The sequence below is a fragment of the Odocoileus virginianus genome, chromosome 26 (genome assembly GCF_023699985.2).
Source record: "Odocoileus virginianus isolate 20LAN1187 ecotype Illinois chromosome 26, Ovbor_1.2, whole genome shotgun sequence".
Lineage (NCBI taxonomy): Eukaryota > Metazoa > Chordata > Mammalia > Artiodactyla > Cervidae > Odocoileus > Odocoileus virginianus.
The window spans coordinates 15,807,796-15,834,105 of record NC_069699.1 but is presented as its reverse complement, the minus strand read 5'-3'; the positions used below and the strand labels follow the sequence as shown (position 1 = coordinate 15,834,105).

At 46.6% G+C, this 26,310-nt stretch overlaps 1 protein-coding gene across 2 annotated transcripts in view; it reads left to right on the top strand.

The window, feature by feature from the left end:
* The first annotated feature begins 2,663 nt into the window (after positions 1-2,663).
* Positions 2,664-26,310, top strand: part of LMCD1 (LIM and cysteine rich domains 1) — a 56,361-nt gene continuing 32,714 nt past the window's right edge. The window contains exon 1 of one of the 2 annotated variants that reach the window (XM_070455611.1): positions 2,664-2,830. In XM_070455611.1, coding sequence (XP_070311712.1) covers positions 2,789-2,830 — 42 coding nt within the window. In that variant the 5' untranslated portion in view covers positions 2,664-2,788. The remainder of the gene's footprint in view (positions 2,831-26,310) is intronic. The other variant, XM_070455612.1, reaches the window with a different exon arrangement.

The following is a 26,310-nucleotide window of genomic DNA, read 5'->3' as shown; positions in this document are numbered from 1 at the left end:
TCAGTGCAGGAGACATAAGAGATACAAGTTTGATTCCTGAGTCGGGAAGATCCCCTGGAGGAAGGCATGGCTAACCCACTCCAGTATTCTTGCCTGGAGAATCCCAAGGACAAAGGAACCTGGCGGGCTTTTGTCTACAGGATTGCAAAGAATCAGACACGACTGAAGCAACTTAGCAGGAAAAAAGACAAGGCCATCCAAGCGGTAGCTTTTGATTCTTACATTCTCAGAAATAGTCACAGTATCTGTTTCCTTGATTGAAACTGGGGCCAAGGATAAAAAATAAGGAGAGGGGAAGAGGGTCTTATTTGGAGCTAATCGTTGTTAAAGCTCATAAAAGTCAAACTATTCCATGAAATGATAATTTTTCAAGATGGGGCAAGGAGTGTGGCTGGGAAGAGAGTGGGAAATGACTTCACTGGGCAGGCTTCTGCCTATTTTGCAAAGGATAAAGCTTGCCTTTGTTGTTCTTCTGGCTTCTGTTCCAGTAGCTCTGAAGTATAAAGGCTTCTGGCAGAACATCCCAGTTTCAACACCATTGTTCCTGGGCTTTGCTACTGAAAGGGCTATTCACATGGAAACCTCTCCCAGGCCAGACTTCCTTTGGCTACCATTTACTTACACCCTGGTTAATCATGCAGCCCACCTAGGAAGTTTGGACAAACCAGACCAGGGATGGCACTTGGCCGTCTCTCCTAGTCCCACCTTGCCAACTCACTGCTGATTAAAAGCTAGAGCCAACCTCCATTCATTCCACCGACATGTTCTGAGCATTGCTTGCGTGCTAGGTGTTGCAGCTACTGGTAGGGGCAAGGGAGACAAACATTGATGATAGCAGAAATCCACGAAAGAAGAAAAAGATCATTCTTCATGTTGGAAAAGAGGAGTCATAAATAGAAAGCCCTTTCCAGAATGTGAAAAAGGAGCCACAATTAGGGATTATGGGATCCCAAAATCAGATTTGGGATCATTGAAGATGATGATGTGTTAAGGTCCAATTAGCAGGCTTCCCTACTGGCTCAGTGGTAAAGAATTTGCCTGCCAACGCAGAAGATACAGCTTCCATCCCTGATTCGGGAAGATCCCACATGCCAATGAGCAACTAAGCCCATAAGCCACAACTATTGATAGAGCCTGTGCTCTGGAGTCTGGGAGCTGCAACTACAGAACTCCAAGTGCCCTAGAGTCCGTGCTCCCCATCAAGAGAAGCCACCACAGACAGCAGCCCCTGCTCACCACAACCAGAGAAAAACCCACACGGCAATGAAGACCCAGCACAGCCAAAAGAAAAAAAAAAAAAAAAGAAAAGAACCAATGGAAGGTGTCTTTAAGGAAAGCACCTCCAGTAAGAGAAAAACTCCTACATAGTGACCTACAGCTCCCCATTCCCTTCACATCAGGCCACATCTTGTATCTGAAGCCACTCTGCATTCTCCTTACAACCCAGGTTTTAGTCTGCTTGAGCCCTGGTTTCCAGCAGAGGGTGACAGGAAGTCACCTCATGACAGAGTATTCTGGCTGTGAAAAAAGGTGAATAAGGGACTGTGTTTAATCCTCTGTCTAGGCTAGAATAATGCCTTTAGGAACCCCAGTCTGTGGAACTGGCTTAATAGATGTGGGTTAATAGGCAGACAGTGTGGCAGTGAGTCCTAGTAGATTTTGACTTATCGGACTTGTGAGATGTTGCAAGAGACTTCATCCCAAGGATATGAGAAATCTTGCTTGTCCAGACCTGCATGACCCAATTAATCTGAAAAAAAAAATTAATTTCTTAGTTTATGGCTTGTTATCCTGAGCACCTTCCACCCAGGTGAAATCTCACCCTCCCTCTCCCTGGTTAAAGCCTCACTGAAAAGTCCAGCTTTGAACCTCTGACCCTCTGATCCTATTCCCTCATCTCTTAAATGGGAGTGATCATCATCAACATCATCATGTTATAACAACACTTGTGATGATTATGAGATTGTAATGAGAAAACAGGACTCCAGGAGTGAAGATGTACATGTTGGCATTTATAAAATCAGGACAGTGTTCTCTCCCTCCCTGAATAGGGACGATTTACGTGAAAGCAAGTTATAAAAGGCAGACGAATACTTTACAAACATTAATTTTAAAGAAACCACCACTCACTGGAATCTCACCTCCTCTCCGGTGATTGGAAAACTTGTCCAGGTTTGGGAAAAGCTAACCAGCTGAGTTAAGCTGCCGCCTACACCACCTGCCCGCCCCCACTGCCTCGCACCCCCCAGACGACAAGGCAGAACGGGTGGGCAGGGGAACACAGCTCAGCATTTATTTTTGGACCCAGCTCACTAAAAATACCCCAAGCCTCCCTGTTTGATCACTCTCCCTTTTGACCTGAATGGATCGCGGGGCCCCGGCGGCCCGCCCCACCCTCGACCCGTTGTCCTTTAAAGGAGAAGGGCGTGGGGACGGATTCCTGCCGCTCAGGGACAGATGTGCGCCACCCGGACAAGCAGGGGCCGCGGCCCCACTGACGTCAGGGAGGCGCTCACTCGGCCGCAGCCTCCCAGCCGGGCCGAACACCCGAAGGGTGGGGGGGACCCGCGCGCTGGGATTGGCTGGCCAAGTGCGGGCGCCAGCGCCGATTGGCTGGCGAGGTTTTAGAGGGAGTCCCGCTCTCCAATTAAAGGGCCCCGCCGCACCCGGCTGCGCACAGAGCTCCCCCGGGCCAGCGATCTTAGCCATTCAAGCACAGCTGTCCCCACTGCACGCCCTCGCGCCTAAGCCTGAGCAGCCAGGCGCTGTCTGTCCACTCCAGAAGAGGATGGCAAAGGTGGCCAAGGACCTCAACCCGAGAGTTCAGAAGGTGAGCTGAGATCTGCCTGTACTTAGGCAGACTCCTTCTTTTCCCATTTCCCTCTCCTGTTCGAAGAGGCTTTCCTAGATGTATGGAGAAGAAAATTCACTAAATTCCAAGACTTTATAGAAAATAGAATCGTTGGGAATACAGGTTTGAGCTAACAGACACATACCCCAAATGCTACTCTTAAAAGCCTTTGTGTAAAGTATATTTTCAAAGGATCTTAGTTCTTTGATGATGCCAATTAAAATTTAAATAAGGTAAAACTTTTTTCTTAAATGTTAACCTTGTGCTTTTGGAGGAGTGGGGAAGGAACCCTACCCTCCTCCTCCACTGGTTGAGGTGAAGGTGGGAAGGGGTAATATTTACTCACAAGGAATCTACTCCTTTGCTCTCATCCCAACATTTTCTGTTTTTCACACACACATACAAAGAAACCAGTTTCTTTAGTTGGTGATGTTGGCAGTGGCGACAGTTCCAGCACACGGGAACTAATTTCTGTCTCCAGGGTCTTCACTTTTCCCTTTCAAGAAGGGCTGGCTGGGAGCCCGGAAGGTCACGGGTGAATGACTGCCCACGGGGCCTGCAGCTGTGCCCTTAGCTCCAATCCCCGATGGTTACTTACCTGCACACAGTGTCGGGGGGTGGGGGGGGCGGGTAGACATAGGCTAGGGGCTAAGAGGACCTGTGAACTAGAAGGAAGCCCAGAGACAGCCTAGGCCAGTGAAGAAACTGAGTCTCAGGGTCACAGAGAGTTGGTCCTGGGAGGCAGTGGAGCCTATGGAAAAACCTTAGGCATGGAAACCCCAGCTGTGCCACTTTCTAGCTGCACCACCATGACCAACCACGACCATCACCTTTCTGAGCCTCAGTTTCCTTGTCTCCCATAGAGGGATGTTAGGCCCCGCCTCACTCACAGCAGCAATAATAGCTATGGTACCCCATAGTGCTACCTCCTAAAGTAGTTATTTTTAAACTTAAACTCTGATTTCAGGGAAAATCAGAGTTTTGGTCTTTCAAGGCAAAGTCCCCTGTAAACATTTGCTATTACCTGGGCAAGACAGGATAGAATGAGAGGGGGAAGGAAAATGGAAAACGATGTCAGAATCAAAATGCAAGTCAGCCACTTAGAGGGGCAGGATTTACGCATCTGATTTATGACTGTACCACTGCAAGGCTGACCTGCCCCAGACTCCCACACAGAGTCCTTCAGACCTTCTGAATGTGTACACCAGGGCAGACTTCATCCAGAGAGCATCTCTCTGGAATGTTCCTGCCCCCCCACCCCCACCCCTGCTTCGCAGTTGCCATACTGTTCGCGGAATCCAGTCATCTCTCCTCTTGAATTCTCACAATGTGTTAGACCTTGGTAACTACTTGTCCTGTTAATTTCTACCTACCAGTGAGTCAGGCACGCGCTGCTCTCACTTTTCTACCCATCTTTCTAAATTCCTTGAGGGACAAACCTTTCTTACTCATCTCTGTTCCGACGCAGCCTGCCACGCACAGCATGACTCAATAAACCATGAGTGAACCAGCTAAGACCATAGTGTTCACGGACAGTACAGTTTGTGTGTTACTGTTTTCTAACTTGTGGCAGCTCCAGCATATTTGTGTGTCTGAACTGCCTCCCCAGATTCAGCCAAAGTAAAAGAGTTAAGAGCGAAAGGGGCAGTGCCTCACCGTCCAGCGGCACATCAGATGATTCAGGGTGGTTTTATTACAAGCTGATGGACAGTTAATGTGTGAAGGGAGACAGGAGACACGGAACCTCTTTCCTCAGCACAGCCCAGGTCGCCACTCAGAGGAAGCCTTGTTTGTATTTTCCTTTGCATGGGAGAGTGTGATTATCCGGATTAGAGGTGGAACACAGTCTCCTACTTGTCACCCTCTAGTGCCAACTTCCTTGCCCTGCAAAGGGTTTATTTTCCATTTAGATCCAATTACAGGCTTAGTGAAAGAATGTGGTGGGTATAGATGAAAGGGCGGATATTTTTTACCCCTTGGGACTGTGACAGTCAGGAGGAGGATCACCACACGGCTGATGAACCCAGGTCCTCCACTCAGAAAGCCGAAGGCAGGGAAGGGAATGGGGGGAAATCTCTCCTTGCTGAGGTGTATATTGGCAGTTAAATGTTGGGTTGTATCAACAGCATGCTGCAGACCTTTTATGGCATATTTACTTTTTAAATCTGCAACAGTGGTGGGTTTGCTAACATTTGGCTTCAGGAGGCATAATCACACTTAGGCATTTTGAAGCAATTTCATAGACTCTTAGAGCTGCAAGGGACCGATTTACAAAATGAGAAATGGTTTCAAATGGCCTCCATGAGGACTCCGCTGCCCAGCACCCAAAGGGAGGGGGACCACAGGGAATCCCTAGAACTGGAAAGTCAGAAAACAGTCTTTGAGAGAGAGAACATTGAAATCCCCAAATTGGGGCAGCCTTTGAGATCATCTCCCCAATTCCAGGCAGACAGAGGGACTGGCCGTGGGTCCCATCCTTAGTTCATGTCAGAGTATAGAAACAGTTGCTTCCCTCCTCCCATCTGCACTGAGCCAAATGCTCCCATTGGTTACTCTTGAGCCCTGGTTTGTTTTTCGACTGGGAAAAAGGTTTCCTAGCATGGAGATTTTGCTCCCTGAGAATCAGGAACCAGCCAACATTCCCTGGTAACAAAAAGCCTGGAAGATCAAATGCCATTTCTCTTGGTGGAATCAACTACCACTGTGGGTGTGTTCTTCTCTGGTTTACTAAGTCATCAGTATTCTTATAACCAGATTGGGGTTCAAATCCCAGCTCCACCACTTACTAGCTGTGTGCTCCTGTGCAAGCTGATTAACTTCTGAGTCTGTGCCCTCATCTGAAAACTGAGGAGACACTGAAAGCATCTCCCTCCATAAATGAGCTGATGTATACAAAGGGCTCAGCAAGGTGAGTGCAAGTGGACTTGGCCATTGTTATTGTCAGTGGTGGTGGCTGTATATTTCAGTGAGCGTGTGATTGCTGAAAGGAGTCTTTTGGTGAATGAAGGACACACTTTTCTTCTTCAGATGACTGGCCCATCTGAAGAGCAACTAATTTTCATTCAGCTGAACGAAAGCCAGTGGCCTTGATAACCTAGAACAATGACCGATGACCTTGTCTTCATTCTAGCCCAACACATACAAAATCTGCTTACACAACAGAGATCATCAGTCAGTGAGCATTTCACTCTGGAGTCCTGGAATAGTTAGGCCTGGAAGGAGACATGGAGCTCTTCTCACTTTATAGATATAGAAACTGAGACCCAGAGCAGCCAGCTCCCTTCTCTGAGACTGCTAAGAAGGTGGGCTGGGACCCAGTAGGCTCTGCAAGAATACAGGCTTTTGGCTGCCAAAGAACCATTTGCAGGAATTTAGAAAGGACTAGAACAAAGAGATCTGAGAGCATGTTCACTGCTGCCTGTGTGCCTGCCAGTGGACCGGCTCCAGAGGGTTCTATTTCTCACCCCTCAGCACAATGTCCGAGGAGCATGAAAGGATGGTTCGCCCAGGTGCATTGCCAGGATCAGCTGGGCGTCTCCCTCCACCCTTCTCCACATCACGTCCCTCTTGGCTTTCCTGCCCTCCAGCTTCGCCCTCCCCCCTGTACTCAGCCCTTCCTGCTTTCACCTCCAGTTCCTGCCGTGTGCAAAACTGCTGGCACACCGCCTGGGTGAGCCGATCCAATGTCAACACGGCTCCTCGAGAATTGTCCTTGGCTCCCTCCATCTTAGAAATATATTAAGCTGTCATTTAAAGACTTTAATAGCCAAATCATTGGAGACATGCCCATAGGTGTATAAGCAACTTGGCCCAAAGAGAGCCATATTAAAAAAGAAAGAAAGAAAGAAAGAAAGAAAGAAAGAAAGAAAGAAAGAAAGAAAGAAAGAAAGAAAGAAAGAAATTTATCCAAGTCCTTAAAGTTCTCCCCAGATGGCTGAAGCCATTACTTGTACACTGAAGATGCTTGTCATGTCGCACTGACGTATTCAAATATGTGGGGTTAGGGTTGACTGTTGACTTGCACCAATACATCTGCCCCCTGAGGTGGTGAGGGGCAGGGAAAGGTATCTCACAGATCAGCTCTAGGCTTTATTCTGGCCATCTCAGCTCCAAGACCTTCTCAGGGCCCAGGGCTGACTAACAGTTCTACAAGCAGGACATGGAGTGACTTTGGCATTCCCCTCTGAAGATCCCACAGTTTGATCTCTTCTCCATGTTAACTGGCCAGAGGTGACGAGGGAGAAAAAGAATGAGCTGGATTCAGCAAAGGATGGGGACCAGGAGAAGGGGCAGATGTGCAGACTCACATGGGCATCTTTCTTTCCCTCCCCTGCCCTGGCCACTTCTGGGGAGGGTTGGATCAGGAGCAGAGAAGTCAGGGAATAGTTCCTCTTGTAACCCACCCTCTAGGTGGGCTCCAACAGAGAGTTGCCATTTGACTTTTCAAGGGAGAATCTTTCAACTTGCACATTCAAAATAGTGTGTTTATAATAAAGTGGAAATTGTTCCTGAAAGCATAAACCTTGGTAGTTCTTATCTCCCCCATGTTCATCCAACACCACTGAAGTATGTATGATAAGCAGAATTTTCTGGCAGGGAGCCAAGTTGTCACAGTAACTGCAAGCATTTACTGGTGACTTTGGACAGGTCGCTTTTCCTCAGAAGAGGCCGACTTTGAATGACGGCTGGGAACTTCGTTCCTCCTGCCATCCACTGACCTTTTCTGGACCCCAGACTGTCTCCTAAATAACAAATGATTATGGGAAAACAGAACACAAACGCCATTCCATTGAGAGCAGAACTGGGGAAGAGCTTTCTGAGAGCTCCACGAGAAAGAGACAGCTGCTGCTCTCTAAGTGCCTTCATTTGGAAATAGCCCCCCTTCCCTTTCGTTTGCTGATTAGGAAGGAGATTAGGCTGGCAGCTGCTGCTATGATCTCACCAGGTGCAGGGCCACCAACCACCTCTATAGGAGACCCTTGAGGTGGTATCATTTCCTTCACTTCCTGTGCAACTTTCAGTCCTGAACCCATTCCTAGAGCTCTGCTGTTCAGCCTCTATGTCATGTCCGATTCCTTGTGACCCCATGGACTGCAGCCTGCCAGGCTTCCCTGTCCTCACTGTCTCCCTGGGTTTGCTCAGACTCGTGTCCATTGAGTCAGTGATGCCATCCAACCATCTCATCCTCTATTGCCCCCTTCTCGTCTTGCCCTCAGTTTTTCCCAGCATTAGTGTCTTTTCCAGTGAGTCAACTCTTTGCATCAGGTGGCCAAAGTATTGGAGCTTCAGCATCAGTCCTTCCAATGAATATTCAGGGTTGATTTCTTTTACAGTTGACTAGTTTGACCTCGTTGTTGTCCAAGGGACTCTCAAGCATCTTCTCCAGCACCACAGTTCATAAGTATCAGTTCTTTGGCGCTCAGCCTTTTTTATAATCCAACTCTCACATCCATACATGACTACTGAAAAAAATGATAGCTTTGACTGTAAGGACCTTTGTCGGTAAAGTGATGTCTCTGCTTTTTAATACACTGTCTAGGTTTGTCATAGCTATTCTTCCAATAAGCAAGCATCTTTAAATCTCAGAGCTTAGAGTGTATCAATGGCCCAGATCTGCAGAAGCTCCAGAAATGCCTTCTATAAAGCTTTTCAAGAAACAGTGAAATAAGAAGTCTGGTCTCCTATGTGGACCTAGGCTATTTTAGTGGCCTAAACTTGTATTTGGTATCTAGGCCTAAATATTTGATGTGGAAATTCAACTGGACTTTCACAAAAACAGAAATAATAGCACAATCACAGAGCTTTGCAAAACCCCTAAATCAACCCTTTGCTCACCATCTGCTCTTCTATATGAGAGGTGTTCACATGTTTTCTCAGGTTGTGCTGGTCTTACTTTCATCATCCATTTGGACTCTTGTCCCCCAAGGATCTGCACAAAGATTCACCTGTTCTCTGTTAGGATGGACAAGTTTGGGGGAAAGGCAGGGGAAAGGAAAAAAGAGAGACCTCTTTTGAGGACACTCAGGATGCCCAATGTTCTCTCTCACTTGTTTCACTTAGTCTTTAGGACTACATTGCAAACATGATGACGTCAATGAAGACTGAGGATTTCAATGACTCGCCTAAGATCGTATAATGACAGATTAAGAACTCACACCCATTCCTCTCTGACTCTAAAACGGAAGCTCTTTCCACTGCAGGAAGATACCAGAAGGCTTTTGTCAGAAGCAGAAGTCTGGTGGAGGACTAGGATTACTACTACAGGCTTCACACACAGATGAAGGTCAGCCTACTGTTGGTGGTGATTCAGGGACAGCCCAGCATTTGCTAAAGGTTGCCAGGCATCTGTACCTCTCTGATATTTCTTGGCCACAACCAGGTGTATGCTGTCATCCACACCAAGTCAAAGTGATTTCCCAGGTAGAAAAGAAAGACTTCCTAGATCTGTCCCTTCCTGGTTTTCTAGAAGTCTGCTAGAACTGTTTAGAGAGGAGGCTGGTAGAGAGACAATCTAAGGGATCATATAATAGTATCCAGAAATTACTGAAGAAGCAAGGACACTTGACCAAAAAAAAAAAAAAAATCCTAGAGATCCAAGCTCCAGAGCTTCCAGGAAATTCTATCCTGGGGATAAGCTTGGCCTCTGGAATGTGTATTCTCTACATGCCTGGTCAGCCTGACTCACGGTCTACCCAATAACACAGGAATCAGGACCAAGCAAAACACAGCCCAAGCCCCCACCAGGACATGCTTTAAAAGGAAATAAGATCACTGAGGGAGAAGAAACCAAAGGCTCTATTTGGCGAGTCACTCTTTTTGTAGGACAAAGTTGGCGCCAGGGTCCAGCTCATGGCAGTTGTTTCAAATCCATATGCTATGTGTATGTATTGATTTTTTTTCCCCTCCTCCTATTTTAAAATATGGGTTCCTTTGTAAAATAAATCTTTGGAGAAAATGCGAAGGAATCATTAGATAAAAGAGCTGAGAAGAATCTACTGATGTGCTTGGTCAGTCCCTTCAGGTGGCAGAGGAGACATGGGGGCAAAATGTTATATCCAAAATGCACATGTGACATAGCAGAGAGGCACTGACTCGCAGCATGTTTAAAGAGTGAAGAAAAGGGTATCTTCTCTGTTTCATCACTTCCATGCCCAGGGTCCCCTGACTTCATGTCACCCTCATACCCTCAAAACTCAGAAGGTCAGGTGAACATTTTGGCTGTGTGTGTAGCTTTGACCACACAGTTTAAAGGCCATTTCGAGAAGTGGTTAAACATGCAACCTTTGCAAGCATGGAGATCTAGATGTGATGTGTAGTTCTGCCTTTTCATAGGTCTGCAACCAAGTTGCCTACTCCTCTCTGGACCTCTGGTTCCTCATCTGAGAAAGAGAGTTATTAATAGTTCTATATTTAAGCAATAGTCTAATGAGAAAGCATGTAAAGCACCTGGATGCGTAGTATGTTCTCAAAATAACAGTTCCTCCTGCTGCTATTGGTATCCTCATCGGCCCCAGCACAGAAATCCTATAGGAAGTTAAGTGCTAGAACGAGGAAGACCAAGTTCATCTTACTGACGTCACAGGTGGCTTCTAAGATATCAGATTGCAGGACCTTCTCTTTGTAGCTAAACTTAGACCTGGCCATAAATAGACCCGGGTCACAGCATCTGCAAAAATCAGGACAATGGCACCAATGTGCCCTGGGTGTCCAGTTGCTACACTTTTAAAAAGTAGTCCTCCTCTTCACGGAGACCATTCGTTAGTCCCAGCTAGGTGATTTTACCCAGGCACTTAGCCATGCCAAGCCTCAGATGTCTTGCTTTTTAAAACAGCATAATAGTCACCATTTCTTGATTTAGCAGATATTTATTTAATACCTGTTACATGCCAGGCACTCTGCTGAGCGCTCAATACAAGACAATGAATAAGAAAGTTCTGGTCCCTGCCTTGCAGACTGGAGTCCAGTGGAATATGCCTCACATGAAAGTAAGAGAAGAGGGAAAATCCTCTGGAAAAGGGCATGGTAACCCACTCCAGTATTCTTGCCTGGAGAATCCCCATGGACAGAGGAGCCTGGTGGGCTGCAGTCCATGGGCTCACAAAGAATCAGACATGACTGAAGCAGCTTAGCACACATGAGAGAGGAGAGTCAAATAATGTCAGTGCTCTATTACTCTGTTTTCCTTGACCTCCTCCCTCTCACAGACACACAGACACACCACTCTTTTTCTCCTCCGTTACTGTCTGCCCTCAGCTTTGAGCATTGCACACATCTGAGCCACTCCCGACCCCAGTCATCTCTACAGTATCACAGTGATGTAAGTATGATAGTTCTGCTCCCAGCTGTTGCATTTTAACAGGGCATTGAGTGAAGAGAAGTCTGGGAAAGGCAACGACCAGCAAACAGTGGCCCCTTCAGCCCTGTTGCACACCCATGGTGGTAGACCAGTTGTCTGTGCTCAGCCCAAGTCCTCAGAGGCAGCTCAGCACCCCGTGATGTCCTTCATGATGCTGGTGTCAGGGGCACCAAAGGGCAGGAACGCAGGGTGAGAGCTCTTAGCTGACTAATGCCCCGTAAGAAACCTGCCTTAGGAAGGCAGCGGCTATTTGGGCTGTGTGACTAAGAGGCATTTCCACGTACTGATTCACGGCTGACCACCAAGGTGACTGACCCAGCTAGTCCTCTGGCTAGAAGAGTTGGAGGGAAAGTGGAGCCCAGCCCCGCCCTCGTCCTGGAGGAGAGCCACCCACCTGCCGAGGGACCCCCCACTTTGTGCTCCCCGCCCCCACTTTGGCCCTGTGGCCACCAGTGTCCTTGTTAAGGGGTCTGGCTCTGATGGAGGAAGGGGTCAGCATTTGCGGCTTATTTTAGAGAAAGTGTGGGAGGGAGATTTTGTTTTTGCTCATTAGTATCAACAGACAGAGGCGAGATTTTTTTTTTTTAAACAGCAATCTATGGATAGAATTGAGGGTATCAAGGAACAGAAATGAAGGAAAATAGTGCATCCTTATATACCTAACCTCTAACTGAAATGAAACATTTCTTTTCATTATAAATGAAAAAAGCCCTGGCAGTTTAGCACCCCCTGTGCCTTTTTTTTTTTAAGCAAATAAAGCTATCGAATGTGACATTTAAGTTGGAAAAAGATAACTGGCTATAGGCCCTGTGTCCTTCATACCGATGGAAATCTGATATTTTCATATCCTGTTACAGCCAAGAGAGATGCCAGGCATACCACTCATACTCATCCTTGTTCTGAAATAACAGTAATTAAATCCATGACTGGCCTTGTTAATTAATTTAACAAAGGCATGTATGTTACCAAATTACATATTAATTTTTACATATTGATATTATTTCAGTAGTATTCATTTTCTTTGTAATCATACATATTTTCATTTGTGCTTTTAGAACATGGTTCTGAGAAGGGACACTTTCATGTCAGACAAAAGGACACAAACAGATTAAGACTTCTGTCCAAAAAAAGCTGTAACAATATCCTACATACACACACACAAATATTCACATAGATGCATATGTATACACACATGCACGTGTACAACCATAGTGGGTTGAGCTCTGAGGCTCTTGATAGAGTAGACAAACTGAGTTCAAATCCCAGCTCTGTCACCTGCTTCCTATTTGGGTAAATCCCATTACCTCTGAGCCTCAGTTTTCTCATCTATAAAATGGGCCGAAAAGTTGTCCTCATGACAATAACCTATTAAGTTCTTAACACAGCATTTGACAGCTCATGTGTGTTACACATGAGTTATCATCACTATTGAAAGACCCAATGAAAGTGAAATGTGCAAACATTATTCTGGTGAAACTCATCACCTCCCTCTGATTTGGCCAACTTGAAGAATTCATTCTGTGCAAACACATATTCCATATAATTATTATAAGTCAGGGGCTGAGCTGGGAAGCAGAGAAGTTAAAAGGAAAGAAATCCCAGAAGCTGATAGTTTGAGAGATGGAGCAGCCAGCCTGGCTACCAGAGAGTCAAAGCCTTGATCAGAGGTTCCAATGAGAGAGTGAGGGAGATCAGAGAGGAAGTACTTAACCCGACCTGGGGAGGTCAGGGAACGCTCACCAAGGAGGCGACATCTGAGCTGAATGTTGAAAGACAAGGATGAATGAATATTACGCTTGGGTCACAGGCCAGTGTTATGAGTTCCAAGTCTTGACATGCATATTCTCCGTTTTACTTGACTTCTAAGTTGGGAAATATCATCCATCTTCAACTACAGAGAGACATACTCCTACATATCCATCCATCCATCAGGCACGTCTTGTAACTTTCTCATCCGAGAACTTGTCCCTCTCACCTGTCAACCAACACCCTTGGGATGATAGGATAGCACAGCCTGCCAAGCTAGCATGCTTGAGACTCCCAAGCTCAGCAGGGAGGTTACAGCAAGCTCACCCCGATTCAGTTTGAATTTTTACAGGAAGATGTAGATTTGTGTTGTGATCAAAGGGAAAAAAAAGTAACTGAGGATATGCAACATATATGGAAAGAAAGGAACACACAGACACACACACACACATACACACACCCTTTGTGAAATCAAGTGTGCTCTGCCTGTGAGCAGAATGTGAAAACACAGTTGTGAGGACCACAGGATGGTGTGTGCACCCCAAGTTTTATCCACCTTCCAATTCTGAAGTCATTCAGTTAGTAATTAGAGGAAAAGAAATTCCACAGAGAATTCCTTGATAAACTGTGAGAAGGAAAGTCAGGAAACTTGAGTAAGAATGATCCCTTGCATCAGAACAATTCCTTCAGATTTCTGACTTGGTCTGAGACTGTGGGAACCCTTCCTGCCATGATTTTGAGCAGGTAACTCAGCACAATGAAAACCACATGGTTTGTATATCAAAATGCCACTGGAATAATTGTCAGTTGATCTGTGTCAGTTGCAGATGGTATGTTAAACAGGGTGGGGGTGGGGATGACAGATGATTCCCTGCCAATTATCTGGAAAATGAAATTATGGGGACCATCCCTGGGTTTGCAAGGATCTGACAACGAGGTGAAGTTTGATGGAAAAGCTGTGTTTCCTCAAGTCTGTCCTCTTTCACAGCCTACAGGCGCACACAGCCCATTGGGAGAACACACGCTGTAGCAAGATCCACACTAATAAGAAGGGCTGTTGCCACCCGCCCTGTGCCTTCCCTTGAACCCTACTGGGTCTCTCAGCAGGTAGGAAGTCACCCGAGAAACTGATTCTCTGACCTCAATCTTGACCAATATGTAGGACTTGGATGGTGAGCCAGACATTAGAAAACAGTGGCCATTGCATCCCTGAACTAAGGAACTAAGGAAACAGAACCAGTGGGTGAGAGGGAGGTGAGGTTCAGAGAGAGAGATTTTTTAGCTCACAATAAAAGCTGTCTAATAATTAAAGGAATTCAAAAGGCTTGATCTTTTGACAAGGTCTCAGTGCATACAAGTGGTTCTCACAGCATCTGGCCACCTGGTCCATCTCCCATTTAAGGTTGTGGATGGGGTACTTGGACAAAATCGTTTTTAAGTCTTTCTGAATCTGAAATGCTAAGACACCCTGAGTTCTAATCCTAGCCCTTCTACTAACGAGCGCTTTCCTGGCCATTTCACTCCTATCCCATGACATCTTTCTTGTGTCTACATCCTCCATTTGTGAGCTCCTTGAAAGCAGGGACCAGGCCTTATTTCTCTTTTGTGTCACCCCAGAAAGCCAGGCATACAGGAAGGGCTCAAAAATTTTAATGGACTGAGAAGGAAATGAGATGGAATCAGGATACAGGAGAGAGAAGGAGAGGCATCAAAAGAAGTAAGAGCAAGTGGGTTTTCCTTCCTGGCAGAGACAAGGAATCCTGAGGGGTAGAAAGGGAGATGGAGAGGAGCAGGGCAGAGCACACGGGGAGAGATGGCATCGAGTAGGCTAGACCATCGACCTCTTCCAGAGCCCCATACACACTGCTTAATCTGCAACCTTCTGATGCATGGACCACGTCAGAACTGGCAAGGTGGGAACAGGGCCAGAAGAGTGGGAGAAAGACTCCTAGAGAGCATTTAGGAAGGATCCTAAGATGAAAAGGAGCTGAAAGTGAGGGGGGGACAGAAAAGCACCCTTCCAGGGCAGCCTGAATTTTCCATGTCTGGTGCTGAATTGTATCATCCTCCTTCAAACTCATCTACACAAGGGTGGACCCCAGGGTGGCAGATGAGCCAAGCCTTGATTTGCTTCCTGCCTTCAGACAACTAACACAGACCTCCATCTGAACTTTGAAGCAGGCCCCCTGTTTCTGGCGGGAAGCCTCTTGAGAACAAACTCCCAAGATTTCCCTGGTCCGGGGAGACAGGTTGGCTGGGATCTCTAAACAACAGCAGCCACATCTCAGAAGGGTTGGCCCTCCTGAGAGATAAGATGCAGCAGGACGACTGAAAACTGGCTGAAATTTAGTCCAAACCACTCATAGCTCACACCGATATCTACTTAAAGTTTCTAGTCCTTGATGAATATTTATACCAAAATAGGGCCAGTGGAAAAGTTCCATCTGTGTGGATTTTTAAGAGTTTTGCCTTCCCTCAGCCACGTTGACCAAACTCAGGAAAGTGGTGGAATCAATGCCAAGTACATGCTCTTTGAAGTGCAAGAATAATTCTGAAAAGGCCCTGGACCCATCATATTTCTTCTTATCCTGCAGACTCAGAGTTGGCACTCCCTTCTTTAAAAATGCATAATATCAACACCTCTCAGTGCTCTATAACTTTAGCTAGTCTTTGACACCCTGCTGACCATGACTGCTTTTTTGAAAGAGCAGATAAGCCTATTCAAAGTTCTGCTGGGTAAGATTGTTTTGTTGGTTGACATTTTGCCCATCTTTTGAAAATCTGAATGGCCCAGTTCATCACTTTAATTCTCCTTTTTACTTTGCTAGTAGAGAAATGGCCCCAGATTCTTCTTCTCAGTTTTTAGTCATTCCATGCTCCTCAGAACCAAAACACCAGAAACTTGAACCAGTTATGCTCTTGGTATGAGGAGCAAAAATAGAAGCCTTGCTCTTATACTTGGCATGTGACCCGCACTTAAACCACACATGGGCTATGTGTCAGGCATTGGGCTACATGGGTTTTTTCCCTCGTCTTTGCATAAATCCCATTTTACAGATGAGTAAACTAAGGTTCAGAGGGATGAAGTAAATTGCCACTGTGACAAAGCTAATGTGATGAATGGGAATTAAATGTAGACAGTTCAATCCTCAGCAACCGCCTTCCCTCTAAACCATTTCTCATCTATACCAAGCATGTTTATAGGGTTCCACAATGATGGGCTGTGAACTTGTTGGTCACAAGATGAATGAAGTAGGTACCCAGACATGCATTAACAGTGTCAAACCACATTAGTCAGAATTTGTCTTCATTTTCACCTTTTGTCTCCATTGTTTCACCTTTTGGATTGGAGAAAGTCTCCACCTGGTGCTAACAGAAGGTCTCCACCTGGAGAAAGTCTCCACCTGGTGCTAACAGGGCTTTAGTACCTGCATCACTTGCCCAGTGTCGCTTTGAACGGATGGAAAGCAGTCCTCAGGTTCAGAGCTTTAAAACAAGAGTATTAGCTAGAATTTAATGGTGTTGTTTCATATTTATTGTATTTTTATCATTACCTCTTATTTTTTCAAAACAAGCACCTTTTTAATGAAATATAGTTGATTTATAATGTATTAGTTTTGGGTGTACAGTGGTTCAGTTATACGCACATACACATACATGTGTGTGTGTATATGTGTATGTGTGTGTGTATATATATATATATATATGTATATATATGCACATATATATACTTTTCAGATTCTTTTCCATTATATGGTATTACCAGATATTTAATTTAGTTCCTTGTGCTATCAGTAGGTACTTGTTGTTTATCTCATTTATATACAATAGTGTACATGTGTTGTTTCCAAACTCCTAATTTATCCCTCCCTGCCTTTGTTAACCAGAAGTTTGTTTTCTATGTCTGTGGCTCTACAGTTTTTCTAAATTGTAAGGAAAAGGGGTTTTTCAAGAAATATGTTTTTAAAAAGTGATTTGTTTAAAGAAAAATTAAAAGTAAATAACCACAGAGATGATATACTGAGGATAGGATTCAGGAAAGAGGAACGTAGGGCTTCATAAACATCTAATACTTGATAATCCCTGGTCTCTATAGGACTTTACAATTTTCAACATCTGTTATATAAATGACCCCCACTGGATTCTTACCACAACCCCATGAAGCTGGTAGGGATTATGATCCATTTCAAAGATGAGCCATGTAAAATATCAAGGTTCAGAGAGCAGAAACTGCTCACCATGGTCATACAGACACTGAAAAGGCACCCGGGGCTCAGGTTCAAGTCCAAGATCCATGGTGCCTCCCCCAGTGTTCCACCAGCACATCATGTCAGGGCAGGAGGAAAGAAGCGATCCTCCAAGGCAAGTAATCAAGGCCGAAAATGCCAGAGAACGTCTGTGGAACTTGATGAGTCCCTTGACTGGCCTGAGTTTTGTAAGTTCCCAGGGATGGTATACATTCTGTTTCATGGACAAGCCTCTTGTTGCTCCGTTCTAATTTTGTTAGAGACGCCTGACTTTCTCTTGCTAGTGACTCACTTTTTAGATGGTTCCCAAACTGGTTCTCCTGTCAGGAGACCATGTCCAACTTTCTGGGTATACTAAGGAAGGGATGACACAAACTATAAGAGGAAAAGCCAGCTTCTGCCCAGGAAGAAGAACATTTCTTCCAGCAGTTGACCAGGGTTCAGACTGCAGGGCCAGGTGACTGGATGGGCAGGGAGTCCATAAGTGTGGGACAGCTGGTGGGGTTGGATGACCAAGGGGGTAAGTTAGCATTTCCATCAGTCCATCCAGGAAGAGCTTGCAGGAGCTGAACACACTCCTGGGGATGATGCTGTGAGCCAGAGGGAAGGGTTTGAGCAGATTGATGCATAAGACAGAAGCATCCTGAGAACCAAAGGGAGACCAGAGCCCAACATTAGAACCTAGGAAAGGGGAGGGCAGTGAGTGAGGGACGCACACAAGGGCTGGCCAGGCAGGTGGGGTGATCAGGGGAGGCTAGAATTCTGGGGACAGCAGGAAACCAAGGTCAGTCTTTCTTCTTCCAACTCAGACTACAGAGATCAGCTTCAGGTGAAAGATCACTATTATGTGTTCACTTTTAATGCGCCAAAAAGCACGATGCTGTGCTTAGTCACTCAGTCATGTCCAGCTCTTTATGACCCCATGGACTGTAGCCCACCAGGCTCCTCAGTCCATGGGGGTTCTCCAGGCAAGTATACTGGAATGAGTTGTCATGCCCTCCTCCAGGGGATCTTCCCGACCCAGGGATGGGACTCAGGTCTCCCACATTGCAGGCAGAGTCTTTACCGTCTGAACCACCAGGGAAGCCCAAGAATACTGGAGTGGGGAGCCTATCCCTTCTCCAGGGGATCTTCCCGACCCAGGAACTGAACCAGGGTCTCCTGCATTGCTGGCAGGTTCTTTACCAGCTGATCCACTTGGAAAGCACCAAAAAGCAGTGCTCAAAGGCAAAAGTGAAATTGTTGTAGAGGAAGCTATTGATCCCCATGTTTACAGAGGCAGTACTAGGTGCGAGGCCTCACCTTAGGCGCTGGTGATGGAGCAAAGAGCCAGACACCCAGGGACCTTGCCCCCAGACAACTGACAACCTAGCAGGAAAAAATGACATCAGGGTGTATATAATCATGGTATACCATCATTAAATAACTATAAGCACAATGGATACAGCAAAGAAGTGCAAGATGCAGGCTTTTCTAAGACCCTAAATACCTGCAGGACAAGTAGAAGTTTGTTAGGTGGAGGGAGGAGAGAAGGAAGATGGTCCAAGCAGAGGGAAGTGCCTATGGGCTGGCTTAGAGGTATAGAGGAATTTGGCATCTTTTCTAGGGCATACAGTTAATTGAGTAATTCTAAATTTACTCCAGAGATAATTTGCTGGCAGGGCACTTGGCTTCTGTACCTCTAATTCTACGTTTTCATTCTGTTCCTTGAGCTCCAAAGGTGGGACCTGGAAAGTGAATGTCTTGCAAAGTGAATGACATCTGCTAGTTTCTGTTTCAGAAACATAAAAACTTGGCCTCCCTCCTCTTTAAGGTGTTTTTCCTTTCTCAGAATCTGTGATTTTCTTGTGTCAGGTTTTCTTAAATGCTGCATTCAACTCTACAGAGTATGGACAACTAGTGCATTATGCAGGGTTGGAAAGTCAGGGAAAGGATGAAATATTTGAAAGTGTATTGAGGGTTAGTTTTAGAAACATATGATAGCAATAAAGAGAGAAGAGGGAAGTCGTTTATAAGAAGGATCTTGTTTTAAACCAAGAAAATGTCCTGTGAAAGACACCACCCTAAAACACAAGTGGTTTTTTTCCATCAAGGCCCCGGTGTTGGCTAAAGGAAATGTCTGTGTCTCAATAGTTCCCTTGTCCTATGCATTAACCGTGAGATTCCCAGCAGGCATCACTTATATAAGTAAAGCCTTCAGACTTTTAATAACAGGGCTATACCTTTACACCACACATTTCCTTTCAAGATATTAAGATTCAGATAGGCAAGATAAAAAAATTCTTCAATTTGGGTTGCTAGGTGGCCCCCCACCACACACACACATTTCCAAAATGAACTCCAATAAAAGTGTATTATCCTTCTGGGTCTTCCCAGTGCACCAGGCCCGAGCACTTGTCTCATGCATCCAGCCTGGGCTGGTGATCTGTTTCACCCTAGATAATATACATGTTTCGATGCTGTTCTCTTGAAACATCCCACCCTCGCCTTCTCCCAGAGTCCACAAGTCTGTTCTATACATCTGAGTCTCTTTTTCTGTTTTGCATATAGGGTTATCGTTACCATCTTTCTAAATTCCATATATATGTGTTAGTATACTGTAATGGTCTTTATCTTTCTGGCTTACTTCGCTCTGTATAATGGGCTCCAGTTTCATCTATCTCATTAGAACTGATTCAAATGAATTCTTTTTAATGGCTGAGTAATATTCCATGGTGTATATATACCACAGCTTTCTCATCCATTCATCTGCTGATGGGCATTGAAGTTGTAATTAGCCTCCAACTAATAAAAATAAATGGGAAAAAAAAGTGTATTATCCTTGAAAAACTCAGTGATGCTGCCATTTCAGGATTCAGATGCACACAATCAGACACCCCAAACTACATCCTTATAGAAGGCTGTTCTTATTTATTTATTTTTGGCTGCCCAAGCAGCATGAGCAAAGTTAGTTCCCCAACCAGGGATCGAACCCATGCCCCCTGCACTGGAAGCATGGAGGCTTAACCACTGCACTGCCAGGGAAGTCCCAGAAGCTGTTCTTAAGATACCAGGCCTCTAAAATGAGGAGTGTTTTAGTAAAACTGAGGAGCGATAATAAGTAAACATTGCCAGCCTCAAGCTTACAGTTTTATACTTGAGATGGAGTCTTTTAAGAACCATGTAGCCAGTGGGATCTTCACTTTCAAGTGTAACCTCAGGACACCAGGCTTGTTCTCATTTAGAAGAGGGGAGATGATAGGGGGGGTAAATACTCCATGCAGGGACTTCATTTTCTTTGATCTTGACTCCCTGAGCTACTTGGTAAACCTCTAGATAAGATTCCCAGGAGGACTGGATAACTCCTGGCTCTGAGCAAGAATGGTGGCTTTACTGCCATCTCCCCCAAAGCAGGCAGGGCCTTTCCAAGAAGGAAAAAAGACAACTGCAAAGGGGAGGAAAAAAAAAAAAAACACTTATTGGAGCTTCTGGAAACACTTAGTTGGAAAAGAAATGCCAGGTCAGCTCCTGCCCTGTGGAAACCCCTTTCACAGTGGATGAAACGGTGCCCATGTTCTGGGAACCTGAGTGTCTCAGAAGATCCATAAAAGTCTGGGGGTGGCAGAGCAGGAAGGCAGGAGGAACCCCTCCCCCCCCACACACTGACTGATTAAGCAGGCGAGCAAGCCGCTCAGATGATGGGCAGGCTTTTCTAAAACTGGGCAGTCCTCAAAAACAGGAGAGAAGGGCTGCGACCCGAGGGCTGGCTTGACCTCTGTGTCTTGCGGTGCGCTCTTCCCGATCTCCCGGGCAGGGTCTGCGGCTGGTGCAAAGCAAGCCGGTGTCAAAGGGAAATAAGAATTCAGTCCAAAACAAACACCTCTCACTTGAGTCCAGCTGGGTGCCTCATCCTGGGTTGGCCAAAAAGTTCGTTCAGCTTTTTCCATAAGATGCTACAGATGGAAAAACCCAAACGAACTTTTTGGCCGACCTAATACAAAGATTTGTAGACCTGCTTTGGATACCACATCAGCTATCAACAAGAAGCTGGCTGCCCAAGAGGCTGGTGTGCTTTCCTCCCGGGTCGTCGTCATTGTCTCTCTGCCAGCGGAATGTTAAACAAGGGGAGTCAGAATCCTGGGTGGGGGTTGACAATGCCCTAGGTTTTCCACAGCCGTCAAGTAGATCCAGCTACCCAGCCATCGGTGGTTCACTTTAGGAGATGGGACTTTTTGCCCCAGTCAGTGTTCCTCTTTCTCAAAATGACCCCCAGCCCCATCGCCTTTGAAAGGTAAAAGATACTCTGCAAGTATTTCGAGGCTGCTCCTTACCAGGGCCCTGGCAGCGACAGCTGGGAGGGGAGCCTGGCCACGCCAGTTGCTTCATAGCATTGCTGCAGCCATTCTGTCCAAACGGCCCTCCTGTCGGGCCCTTCCATGAGCAGGCAACCCTTGGGGGAAAAAAGTCCTGATTTCATTCTCGTGGCCTCTCAGCTTCTTTTTTGATGAAAGTGCTAAAAAATACAAAAGAATCAATGTATGAAAAAGGCAGACAGAAAGAAGGAAAAGAAAACCGGGGTAGATGACCGGCCATCGGGGCTGCCCCAGCACTCGATGCCCACCCAGCGCTGCCAAGTGATGATGTGGGGCAGGCAGACGTCACACACAGACTCGGCCGGGTAGGCAGATACCAGGCACCCACGATGGCAGGGTGTGTGTGCGCATGCTCAGTCGCTCAGCTGTGTCCGACTCTGCGACCCCATGGACTGCAGCCTGCCAGACTCCTCTGTCGGAATTTTCCAGGCAAGGATACTGGAGTGGGTTGCCATTTCCTTCTCTACCATGATGGCAGTAAGACATTTTTAATCAGGGGAAAGCTCCAGGATGCAGCCAGTTGAGCATGGGGTCAGCTGGGGAGCAGGGGCGGTGCGGCAGCTGCCGTATCACCAATAGAACCAGCCGCCCCAAAGGCAGGCGGTCTGGGCATTCCTGCTTTTCTGGAACCAACTTCAAATCAATGAGGCTTGTCCGACAAGGGTGGGGGCAGGGGAGGCAAAGGCCGGGTCTTAAACGGAGAAGGTTTTCATTTTATATTTCCCTGGCCACATATGGATTTGCTTTCTGACTTGGTTTTCCTAGCCAGATCAACCCTTGTTCACACATGATGTGAACCTTGGGAATCTCGCAATCATGTCTTCCCCTGGAGGGGAACAGAACCATGCAAGTTATTACAGCTATTAAAAATGCGCCATGAAGGGTTCTGTATGGTGGTTAGGAACTTAAGGGGGGGCAGGAGGGAGGACCCAGTCTAGGAAAATGAAGAGCCTCCCTGAGGAAGCAATAGAGGAAATGGATGGTGGTTTCTAGAACTTTCCTGGCACATACTCATCGAGGAGCCTGAACAGATGCCTGGGATGCACTTCAGGAAAGCTGGTGTGGGAGATGCAGAAGCAACAGGCCCCTTCACCCCACAAAGGGTCTGGACCCGCCATGCTTTTTGCCTACCTTTCACGTACTTTAGAGCAGGAGTCCCCAACCTCCAGGCCTCAGACCGGTACCTCCTGTCAGATCAGCAGCAGCATTAGATTAGAAACAAAGTGCACAATAAATGTAATGTGCTTTAATCATCCCCAAACCATGCCCCCCACGCCCCTGGTTTACGGAAAAACTGTCTTCCACAAAATTGGTCACAGGTGCCAGGAAGGTTGGGGACTACAGCTCTGGAGCATCCGTGAATTCAGTTCTCCTTCCTGGCCACCCTGAGTTAACCTTAATTTTACCTGTTAAACATGAGGTATTGAGAGAGAAAGGACAGTTCCTGAGCATATATCCAGAGAAAACTCTAATGCAAAAAGATACTGGACCCCAGTGTTTGCAGAAGCACTGTTTACAACAGCCAGGACATGGAAGCAGCCTAAGTGTCCACTGACAGATGAACGGATAAAGAAGATGTGGCACATATATGTGATGGAATATTACTCGGCCATAAAAAAGAAGGAACTAATGCCATTTGCAGCAAGGTAAATGGACCTAGAGATGATCATACTAAGTGAAGCAAATCAGAAAGACATGATATCGCTTATAAAGGGAATCTAAAAAATGATGCAAATGAACTTATTTACAGAACAGAAACAGACTTACACATACAGAAAACAGTCACCAAATGGGAAAGGGGAGGGGGATAAATTAGAAGTTTTGTTCTAGCACATATAAACAACTGTTTATAAAACAGATAACAACAAGGTACTCCTATATAGCACAGGGAACTATATTCAGCTTTTTAAAAAAGAGGACAATAAAGGACAACATGGTATATTTTGCCCCAAACCCAAATTCTCCTAGAGCTGAACCCATACAAACTATCTTAATGGACAAAACCCAAATGAAACACCATTTCTCATAGGGAGTGAAAAGTACTCTTTGGGGGCATCTGTAAAACCATCTTTGGGACTCCAGACACTCCTAACACCCTAAACTAAAGCCGTCAGACTAACTCTTCCCAACCACAGCCAGTCCAGGGAATCAATTTCAACACACATATGTAATAGGAAAAATAATTGAGTCTTACCCTAGAATGCAAACTACTCAGCCACTTCTACAATCAGCTTGTCACACACCCAATGTTTTCCTTTGCTGTCACTTTAAATAGGATTGCTCTTTATAATCAGAAAGAAAAAAGTTTTCCATGCACAGAATTCTAAGCACTAGATTAGTAGGGCTCATCTCAATTTGTTTAGTCTGTACATTTTTAGTCTCATTACACAATTTAGGAAAAGAGGGTCTAAACTCAAGAGATTTCTTCACATTCGTGTTTGTCCAGACAGAGAAAGAGAAATTCTCAAGGAGCAAACGTGGGGGAGAAACAGTAGGTTTCGACACACACAGCCCCCTGGAGAACATCTCTGCCCCCAGATAGGACCTCTAACGTAGACAAGGTTGTTACTTTAGGCTGGGGGGACTCTCTGTGCTTCTAGAAGGCACTTTATCCAAAGTTGTCTCCATGGTTGATACACACATCATCCAAGAGAGCATGGGTGGGACGGCACAGGATGGAAATTTGGAAAAGGGAGAGGCCGCCAGCATTTGGTTCTGCACGCTCTCTGCTACCACATTCTGAGCCAGTCCTCCTGAGGCGGAGGAGGGGATGAAAGACCCTGCCAGGGTCTGGGCTCCACATGCCCCGCCTTTCCTCTCCTATTTGGGGAAACAGGGTTCTCATGGCCAAGATCTGAAGCCGCAGCCAGGCTGGGCTCTGCCGTCTGGCACCGTCCCCCGCTCCCCGCTTTGGCCCCGGGGTGGGGTAAGGGGAGGACCACCCGTGACCTCAGGCCTGGCAGAGGGTCTCAGGGTCCCTGAGAGCCCCTGAGAGGCGTTGGGCCGCCCGTGCAATTTAAAGGAAGAGGAAGGGTGTGGTTTCCCTTCCGTCTGGCTGTTAAGAATGTTACGCTTTTGGCACAGAAGTCTGCGAGGCAGGCCTGTGCTGGGGCAGATGGGACCAAAATGAAGGGACAACAAAAGCCAGGCCGCCCGTAAAACCTCACCCTGGAGGAGCGGTGGTCTGCGAGAGGCGTACAGGGTGAGAAGGCATTAAACCAAGGAGCTGAGAGCCTTCAAGTCCACGTTGGAATCGCCGAGGGCCCAGTACTGAGGCTCAGTTGTTCCCAAACTTGTCTTCATGTCAAAATCCCCTGGGGAACCTTCCGAAATGTCTATAGCCTGTGGTCCATCCCCCAAGATTGGAGCTAAGTTACTCCAGGATTCAGCCTAGGCTTCGGAAGTTTGCAAAGATCTCTAGGTGATTCTAGGGGCTTCCCTGGTGGCTAAGATGGAAAGAATCCACGATGCAGGAGACACGGGCTTGATCCCTGGGCCGGGAAGATCCCCTGGAAGAGGAAATGGCAACCCACTCCAATATTCTTGCCTGGAAAATCCCATGGACAGAGGAGCCTGGTGGGCTACAGTCCAAGGGTTCGCAAAGAGTCAGACACGACTGAGCAACTAACACTTTCATTTCATTACTAGGTGATTGTAATATGCACTCAGGTTTGGGAGCCACTGATGTGGCCCCTGGCTACTCAGAGGGTGGCCCCCACACCAGCAGCACTGGCCTCCGCTGGGAGGTTGGGAGTACCGTGGAATACCAGGCTCACTCCAGATCTGCTGGACAAGAATCTGCACACTGGCCAGATCTCAGGGGATCTTTCTGCTAATCAGAAAGTCGGGTAACTTGAGAAGAGCTGGTCCACACACACACAGAGACAAAGCCAAATCGCCTTACTCGAGTACAGTTTTGTGGCACATGCCTTTCTTCCTTCCTGGCATTGACTGTACTTGTAATTGTATCAATATATTCAGGTGAGTTACTACAGAAGTCAGCATTGTCGTTCCGTCACTAAGTCGTGTCCAACTTTTTGGGACCCCCATGGGCTGCAGCACACCAGGCTTCCCTGGCCTTCACTATCACCCAGAGTTTGCTCAAACTCATGTCCATTGAGTCAGTGATGCATCCAGCCGTCTCACCCTCTTTTGTCCCCTTGTCCTCCTGCCCTCAATCTCTCCCAGCATCAGGGTCTTTTCCAATGAGTAGCCAAAGTATTGGAGCTTCAGCTCATGTATGTGAATTATTACGGAAGTCAGTGTAAGGGCCCCAGAAAACCTAGAGACAGTTTCTTGCCTGTACCGTATGGGTTAAGCTGAAATGTGAACTTGGGTCACAGCATAAGCACCAGCTCCCTGGCCTGGTCCTGTCCGTTTGTCCTCTAGTCATCTCAGGCTCCCAGGACAGGGCAGATAAACTGGGGGAACCAGCGCCCAGTGCTTCACTCACACAGGCACTGCCCATGGTTCTGATCCGCTTTCTCCTCTGGCCACCACCTCTCCCTCTGAAGCCTGTCTGATGCCCTGAGCATCTACATTTTATTTCGCAGAACAAGGTTGGCTGGTAGAAATCCTGGGACCAGGGCGATCATGACCTTTTCCTACTGCCCCCCACCCCTGCCCCTTCCAGGACATCCCACCCCTGCAGAAATGCTGTCCACCTCTTTGGACCCAAGTAGTCCGAGGCCCTGAGTCAAGGCTAGACTCGTGGGAGGTGGTCTGGGGTCTGGAGACACCTGGTGTTGTTGGAAGCCA